The sequence below is a fragment of the Eurytemora carolleeae genome, unplaced genomic scaffold, assembly GCF_000591075.1.
Source record: "Eurytemora carolleeae unplaced genomic scaffold, Eaff_2.0 scaffold823, whole genome shotgun sequence".
Classification (NCBI taxonomy): Eukaryota; Metazoa; Arthropoda; class Copepoda; order Calanoida; family Temoridae; genus Eurytemora; species Eurytemora carolleeae.
In genome coordinates, this window is record NW_019396720.1 from 21,792 (window position 1) to 31,384 (window position 9,593).

General features: G+C 31.6%; 1 protein-coding gene across 1 annotated transcript in view; it reads right to left on the bottom strand.

The window, feature by feature from the left end:
• Window positions 1-324: 324 nt before the first annotated feature.
• The window catches only part of LOC111707767 (uncharacterized), a 31,477-nt gene continuing 22,208 nt past the window's right edge, over window positions 325-9,593 (bottom strand). Inside the window, exons 15-19 of the mRNA XM_023480906.1 lie at window positions 4,639-4,733; window positions 3,489-3,576; window positions 3,019-3,110; window positions 1,044-1,120; window positions 325-333 (exon numbers count right to left, since the gene is read on the bottom strand). Of these exons, the coding sequence (XP_023336674.1) occupies window positions 325-333; window positions 1,044-1,120; window positions 3,019-3,110; window positions 3,489-3,576; window positions 4,639-4,733 (361 nt within the window). The remainder of the gene's footprint in view (window positions 334-1,043; window positions 1,121-3,018; window positions 3,111-3,488; window positions 3,577-4,638; window positions 4,734-9,593) is intronic.

Sequence of the window (9,593 nt, forward strand, 5' to 3'; positions counted from 1 at the left end):
AAGATTATGTTTAAGTTTATGTTTAAGATTATATTTAAGTTTATATTTAAGATTATGTTTAAGTTTATGTTTAAGATTATGTTTAAGTTTATATTTAAGATTATATTTAAGATTATATTTAAGATTATGTTTAAAAGATACTAACGATGAAACTTCAATGTTCGTATTTAGTATATTTCTTAATTATTACGTTCCTTCGGACACCTTTCTAATGAAGCCTCAATATTACTAAAGACGAACCATCAATTTTCGCATTTAGTACATTTCTTAATTATTATGTTCCTTCGTATACTTCTAATTAATTTGTTCCTTCTTTCACCTTGTTTATGAAGCCTCAATATTAACGAATTAACATATGTTCGCTTAAAATGTAGCCTCAATATTAACGAGGAACGGTCAATGTTCCTCGTTATGAAGCTCACAATAATTTTCTTTTATGTAAAAATGAAAACTCGCTCCCGTGTATGTTTATGTGAAAGCATACACACTGTTAATTGTAGCATTTTCCAATAAGAGATAACACGCACTGTGTTTGTAGTATCTCCCAGTCAGATTTCATAAAAGTATGCTATCCTTTAATATATAATATAGTTTTTTTTTCTCTCGAACTGCTGCTTTATCAATACTTGAATATAAATTTACCAGCAATCCAGACTTGAAAAAACGAAAATAAATGTATCTGTTAAAATTAAATCTCGCACTTATTTGATTTATAATTGAATGTACATGAAAATATCGTAAGAAAGTTTTGTGTTAAATCCATATCAACAATCTTGTAAACTATAATGATACGTAAATAAATATCTAGATTTTAAAAAAGATTATGTTTAAGTTTATGTTTAAGTCTATGTTTAAGTTTATGTTTGTACTTAAGTGTAAACCTTTGTTATTTCAAACTTAGACTATTTGATCTACCAGAATTAATAGTTTGAAATATCAAAGGTCTAGGAAAACGGTTTGCTAAGTTATAGGAATTAGAAAATCTGAGTTTGTGGCAAAAACTCAATTCCTTTGAATTTTTACTTTTATAGTATATAATATACCTGCTTAATCTGGTCCATGTATCTACTGAGCTCTATATGTATACTACTAGGACTAATGCTGTCTTCAATATGTTCATCTAAATAAAAAATAAAAAAGTTCTGCCGGAGAAAATATGTAGAAAACGTAAAAAGAAAACTTTTAGATAATTGACTATTTAAGTGCGCTAAAGTCATTATTTGTGTACATTTACATTGAACATAGTAAAACAAATTTAATAAAACTTCCAATATTTTAAATCTATATTATTGCTTTTGTTAAACTTAGCAATCTTTATACTGAAGAAATATAAAAACGATCATTACAACATGTTCGTTTTTGCATTACAACATGTTCGTTTTTGCATTACAACATGTTCGTTTTTGCATTACAACATGTTCGTTTTTGCATTACACCATGTTCGTTTTTGCATAGTTTCTGCTAAAAATTCTAATTTTCGAATCTCTTTTTCTTTGCAACCTTTGACAATTCAAAGTTAGACTATTTGATCTCGCAGAATTCATTAGGTTGCAAAGATATAGGGATTGGAAAATCGGAGTTTGTGGCAAGAACTCAATTTTTTTTTGTGAGAAAAACAAATGTTTAGCATACAAAATAAAAAATTTTGACCTTGAAAGAAAAAAAAGAAAAAACGATCAAAAAAGCGACAAAAAACGACCAAAAACGATCCAAAGAACGATTCAAAAAACAACCCAAAAAACAACCCAATTAACAATCCAAAAACGGCTAAAAAACGACCCAACTAAAGGCACATCACTTCATGTAAAACGATCAAAACAGATACGAACAGTTCAACAGTTATTAAACCAGGGTTAAAATAAATTAATTTAACTAGATATTTCTGTACAGTTAAAAGTTCCCGCGGGTGAAATGAATTAATGAAAACCAGTGTTAAAATTCGGGTTTTACGAATGGGGTTAGGCAGTTTTGTGGATATCAATATTTTTGTTATGAAATATTATTTTTTTTATTTTCTTCATATTCTCCATTTTTATCGAATCTCTTAAATCAAAATCTACACAATGTTAAGACTCGACTCGAGGGTTTCGTTCAACGATACTCTTTTAAATTGCGGGCTTAGCTCTTTTCTCAACAATCAATATTATGTACATTGGCACGTTTAAAAATTCCATTTATATTCAGGGTTACCCATTAAGAATGAGACTGAAAAGACGACCTGAAACTCTCAAAATAGGACGACTTGAAGGTTAAATTAAGTCTTCTGCCTCTAATACATGAGTCTTTAATGGCTTTTTTAATATTTTGACAAAAAAAGTTCACAGTTCCTTTGTGAATTGTTGGTAAAGCAGCAAATACCCGTCCAGTATAATTATAACTAAGTATCGGGAAAAAATCTGGTCAATAACGTTTATTTTATATCATTTCTCTATATTTAAAGCTGTTCCAGACGATTCCTTGCTCTTTTTTACACTCTTTTTTAAAGTAGAAAATAAGAAAACCCATTGAAATGAAAAAATAATAAAATTATTTCTTTAAAACCAAGTCAGCAAAATTAAATTTCTCTGAATTCTGAATTGAAAAAAAATTGATATTTCTGAATTGAGAATTGAGAGTAATCAGTATCTAATAGAACCGAGGCAATTCATTCAAAAAGTTTAGGACATTTCCGGCGTAGGGGGGGTGGGCAGACAGTTCCGGTACAAAGGGGAGGGGATAGAAATGCCATGGTCCACAGTGGGAAGAATGTAATAAACGAGGGGAAGAAGGGGGGGGGGTAGCGTGGGTAAAACTAAAGATTTCACTTTCATTTTCTTCAAATTATAATCCAGTGTACAGGAAATTAATCTCGTAAATTTTAATAATTTAATTGTGTAATTACAATCCAATTTTAATTAAATTGATTAATATTTTTTCCCAGTTTTAAGCAAAAACAAACATAATTTAAAATCCTGTTTTGATTATCAGACGGATATACCCCCCCCTCAAAATGTTAGATTGGTGATAAAAAAAACTTACTCTGAATGACCCCCCTGAGCGCTGAGTTGAAAGCTGCCAGAATACTGGATAGTTTGGGTCCATGGACTGGGTGGAGAAGACCTCCACTTGGACTAAATCAAGGACTAGATCATTTTTGTAAAAATGTAAATGGTGAAGCATTTTTCATAATGAAACCCTAAAACTATTTCTCCCTGTTTTTGACCTAAAATCTTCTCTTTTCCAATGTTCAGGGGGGGGGGGGAACTAAACTAAAATGCAGACCTAATACTTGTTTTTATAAAAAAAGTGCTGAAATTTCTTGGAGCCAGGAGCCTTCTTACATTTTTTATATTGTTTTTGATTTAAAAGAAAAAAATATCCGTAAATATTCTGATTTATTTTCTCAGTCTCAAGATAAAATTGAAAAATATTTCTTTTCTGAAATTTTTGAATGGAAAAATTAATCTGAAAAAATACTTTTGTTTGATAGGATGGATGATTAAGTTTCCCTTGTATCTTGAGAATCTAAAGAACTTCCGAGCAAAGCTTCAAGAACAGTTTCACAGTGCTCTCTTACAGTCACTACAGTTGGGTCACCTACAATATAAACAGTTGGGTTCCTTACAATATATACAGTTGGGTTCTCTACAATATAAACAGTTGGGTTCCCTGTAATATATACAGGTGGTTCACTACAATAAATACAGGTGGGTCACTACAATGTAAACAGTTGGGTTCCCTACAATAAATATAGGTGGGTCCCTACAATATAAACAGTTGGGTTCCTTACAGTTCCAATATAAACAATTGGGTTCCCTACAATGAATACAGTTGGGTCACCTTCAATATAAACATTTGGGTTCCTTACAAAATAAACAGTTGGGTTCCCTACAATAAATACAGGTGGGTCCCTACAATATATACAGTTGGGTCCATACAGTATATACAGTTGGGTCCCTATAATAAATAGAGGTGGGTCCCTACAATAAATATAGTTGGGTCCCTACAATATATACTGTTGGGTCCCTATAATAAATACAGGTTGGTCCTTACAATATATACAGTTGGGTCCCTACAATATATACAGTTGGGTCCCTATAATAAATACAGGTTGGTCCTTACAATATATAAAGTTGGGTCCCTACAATATATACAGTTGGGTCCCTATAATAAATACAGGTGGGTCCCTACAATATATACAGTTGGTTCCCTACAATAAATACAGTTGGGTCCCTATAATAAATATAGGTGGGTCCTTACAATAAATACAGTTGGTTCCCTACAATAAATACAGTTGGGACCCTACAATAAATACAGTTGGGTCCCTTCTATAAATACAGTTGGGTCCCTACAATATATACAGTTGGTTCCCTAAAATAAATACGTTGGGTCCCTACAATAAATACAAGCGGGTCCCTACAATATATACAGTTGAGTCCCTACAATAAATACAGTTGGGTCCCTACAATATATACAGTTGGGTCCCTATAATAAATACAGGTGGGTCCCTACAATAAATACAGTTGTTTCCCTACAATAAATACAGTTGGGTCCCTACAATAAATACAGTTGGGTCCCTACAATATATACAGTTGGGTTCCCTACAATATATGCAGTTGGGTTCCCTACAATATATAGAGGTGGGTCCCCTATAATTACCTCTTGTATCTGTGAAAACTGCTGAACTTTGAATATTTGGAAATTTTTTCTTGATATTTTTACTTATCCAGCCACAGGATCGGGAACTTATCAATCTGAAATAAAATATTTAAAAATATAAATTCATAAAAACTCCCTTCCTTCATGAATGGCGTCAGATTTACAACAATACCTTTTATTTAAACCTTTATAATTACTTTTAACTGTAGTTTCTTTATAAAAAAATTAACAAGTGGATTTCTATAGTGCAGAAAAAGTTGGGGAAATTTGAAGAACCCAGCAGTTTTCAAGCTATCAAAACGACTATATCTTCCACTTTATTAATCAGATAAAGGTTCAAATGGTATTGTAGACTGCAGTTGAGAATCGGGAAGGACCCTTTTCAAATGGAGGGTCTACAATTTCATAAAAAGGCGCGGAAAAGGAAGAGAGAACAAATTACAAACAGTTTTAATATTATTTTCTTCAAAAATGATCTCTTCAAGTTCATCTTTGATTATTTAAAGATATCATTAAATCAAATCAAATATTTTATTCATGAAGATTTCATAATTATTGACAAATATAAATATCACAAAATATGATAAATCCTTACGCAGGAATTCATCAATTTCCCTGTAAAATTGTATAGGCTTAATTACACTTAAAAACGTAGTTGATAATTTTGCGTTTTATCAAGTCACGCAAATCTGCCCCTTTAGTAAAGTACACTCAGCCTATATGAAGCATAAAGTCTGACCGCGTCAACCTTGTTGCACTGGCTAGTCCTGTCCATAGAGCTAGGCACAGTACACACTGGAAGCGGAAAGGCTGACCCGGCTCGGAAATTCAAATGTACTACGGCTGCCCGTGTGTCATTATTTTATATATATATGATAATAGAATGTGTGTAAATAATAATATGCAGATGTTAAAAAATATCTGAATAAATATTACTAAATATATATTTTTATTGTATTATCTATATTTAGAAACAGAATATATGCTTTTATGCATTGTTTGTTTAGAACACTTAAATAATATTGAAACAACACCTCTCTTCATTCCTTTTCTGTCCGGTTCCAGTCTCAAATCTTTAATTTACAGAGAAACAACATTTTTTTTTAAAGGAACTATGTTAATGCCCGATTCACAAGGGTACGCTTTAAACCTGATCAATAAGATGTCAATTATCGTCATCTTTCTAGCTTCAAAATTTCTTAATTCTTACAATGTTCTCCTTTGCGCCCGAAGCAGAAATGCGCAAGTCATTTTACAGAGAAACTACAATTGTAATTAATTAATTTTGAAAAAGAATATTATGGATATTATCATACGAATATTTAAAGGTTACCATTGTAAAATCAGACTGTCCAATGTCCATGCTGTGTCCATCACATATTAAGAATTACAGTTCCTTTAACAAACCAACCAAACCAAACCAAGAAGGAATATATGTTGGCCTCATTTAACACGCTTTCTCAGTTGTTCAACCCTTTTATTCACATTAACCTCACTTTCTTGCTCATGTACCCCCCCCCCAACACACACTCATCTTTAGCAGATCTAGCCCCCCCCCTTTCACCTACAGAATAGGTATGACCCATAACAATGGATACTCTACGACATGTTAATAATCAGGAAATCACGAAGTTAGAATAAAAGTGAGGACAACTATAAATTTCGCAGATTTTTTGTTTGATTTCCAAAATTAAAAAAATCGTTTGTTTGACTTTATATCATTGAAAGCATGAACAAAATTGATATTGTCATTTTGGGTATTTTGGGTGCCTTAAACTTAAATGATGGTCGACCATTTACGGGAACCTGCATACATGGCACATTTCAAGTTTATTTGACTATACAGAGATTTAGTGGAAATCCAAGGATGTAATGCAAGGCAGTGTACACATCTTTTGTACTGCAGTGTATTGTCTCTGGGCGGTAATGTAAACTCAAGACAGATGTCAAAGCCTGACATGGGATCCATCTTTCACATAAATAATCAATGAAATATTCTGGTCACAGGGAAATATTATGTGAATTATCAAAATTATCAAAATTTAATGCTTTTAACCTCCTCGGATACTAAACGTACACTGATGCATCTATTCTTGTTTACAAATTCCGCCCAAAGAGAACTGGTTTCAATGTGTACGCAGAGTATACACGACCGCAATTAACTTTCCTTGCATTACACCCTTGGTAGAAATCAAACAGAACTGGNACAGGGGGGGTACAAATAATTGAACGCAGCAAAATAGGACAACCAGAAAACAAAAAGATTGGAAAAATGATTATCTGCATTCTGCATTAAATAAATGTATTAATAAAGTTTTATAAAAAATCTGGAAAAAAAGAATAAATAAATTGTTAAAAAAACCTTTTATACGGGGTCAACTTTTTACCCCGATATGAATTCCACCGTTTTAACATTTATTGGATAAAAAATAACCAACTAAACGAACCAATTGTAGAAAACTTTCAACTATTTGATGGTATAAATTGTTAATATTTCCAGAAACTTTTTGTAAAACTAAATTGTTTAGTTAAAGAGATTGTTCACATATTTTTAAGTGATCCTTTATATAAAGAGTTGAATGTTCGATTCACAACGGAACCCTTAATTACCTCTATAATGAGTAAGATCTAGTCGTCTTTCAACCGCAAAAATATATCGAATTCTGTTGATTTCCTTGTCTCCAACATAACTCCACAAACCCTTTTTAACAGATGAAAGAAGCCTGAAGGAAACCATTGTCAATCGGACATGCTACTCAATAACTGAGGGTCTCCGTTGAAATTACATGTACAGTCCCTTTAATAGTAAAAGAAACTTCTTGTAATACTCAATTTTCCACTAAGGTATTTAAAAAAAGACTTATGAAGATTTACTAATTCATATTTTTTTCTTATTGATAATTATTTTAGTTATGAGGTCAAATTTTTTGAACTCTAAATCTGTTTAGAACTTGCTGCCCAGTCCATTCTTCTTCCTTTGTGGTTTAATTCAAACCCTTGAGCTCAGCAATCCATTTAAATAATTTCTTAAAGATTTCCTCCACCCTACCTTTAGCATCACATTTTTTTTTGCTAATTTCTTTCACATCTGTGAATTTTTATAAGAGAAGAAGTTTGAGCATTCTGGTATAAGACTTTAAAAGTTGTGGAGAAAAATCAAATTGTGATAGGGTTAAGTCGATGTGGTTAAGCTCTGTTGCAATCAAAAGTTTAATCCTCTGTTTAATTTATCCAGGCTTGACTGACTTGGGATTTATTTGTATGATTAAGTATATTTACAGACAGGTGTTTAAGAAGACCTTGTAGGCTTAAATATGTCCCGCATCCCCCTCCCCATCTTTTAAAGGATGATATTTAAATTTTCGTTTATTCATATAACAGGGTTTCCCCTAATAATCTCACTTTGATATATATAATATTATAACCATTTTATCTAAATTCTTTAAAATTTATTTTTATCTAGAAAAATTCATAAGAACAATATTCTGGCTTCCATTTTGGAATACTTTAATCCCATGGACAACTGATACAAAATATTTAAACTATGTGACCAAAAAGTGCAATTCCATCTTTATATTTCACCCCTATCTACAACTACTATATCTATATAATTTAAAAAAAAGTTGTTTAGGAAATTTTATAATTTTCATTATTTCATTAAATTATTTCAATGTACTCTTTCATGATCATTTAATCTAAACTTCAGACTTCAATATCTCTACCCTCCAAAAATTTAAATGTTTAAAACTTGAAGACAATCTTTTCAATGTATTTTTTAAATGACTCGACCAGTGGCGTATATGGGGGGGGGGGGTTATTGTGATTAATTAAAAAATAAAAATTTAAAGATCAAGATTATTAAGAATTAAATTTTAAAAAGTAAGAATTTTTTCTCTTTTATTATAGTGAAATTAACATATATACTTATATGTAATATATGCACAAGGATAAAAATAAATCCAGAATAAATGTAGTCAATGTAATTAGTGAATATATCATAAGGTGTTCACTATAAATTGAGACTTTAGAAAAAACGCTCTTACTCATCAGTTTTAGATTTACGCTGGGTAATTGGATTTTGACTAAGGACAAATTTCATGAGAAACACTAGCTTTTAAGGCAGTCTCTGTCCATGTAAAAAAATATTGTTTCCAGTAAGGCATCAGGGGAAAATATGAATTATAATTGGCATGGTAGTTTTTCATGTAGAACCTAACAAAAAGCATTTTCATCCACTCCTCTTTCATGTCCTTAATCTTCTTTATGATGAATATTCTTCAAAACACTGCAACTAATTTGTTACCAGGGCACAGGTGGCTGATCATTGCAGATTTTTCATATTGGTGGATTTGCTATTTTATAAGCTGTTTAAAAAGTGTCAATTTATAGTGGACAACCTTTAGTGTATAAATTACGAAAAGTGAAAGCCGACAGATGGTAAAGGAAGCCTTTTATTTGAAAGAGTTTGTAAATCCCAGAAATGATTGGGAAATTGAAATCAAACCCAGCCGAATGGGGTTGTACATGGATGAACAAGTGACTGTCGACCAAATTTCAAATGAGTCTCAATTTCAAGAGTAATTTGCCAGATTCACAACTTTAACCTCAAGTACAAAAAGACTGGATTTCCTATGAGGTATATTTCGTCACTTTTTCAAAACCGCAATTGAAAATCATCAATTTATAAATTTTCAAATTGAAAACTATTAATTTTCAAATAGATCAACATGAATAATTCAATCATTTCTGTTTGACAAAGGTATTAGAGTTCCTTTGTAATAAAGGGCCAAATGAAAGTTCATGGGCAGTCCATTTACATATATTGTTGGGTGGGTTGAGAAGGGAGTTGACGTGGTATGTGGAGGGTTGTGGTTGTGTTATTGTACACCTTGACAAATTAGAATTACATAGGTGAGAAGAGTCAAGGGGGAGGGGGGGAAAGAAAGGGAGAAGAA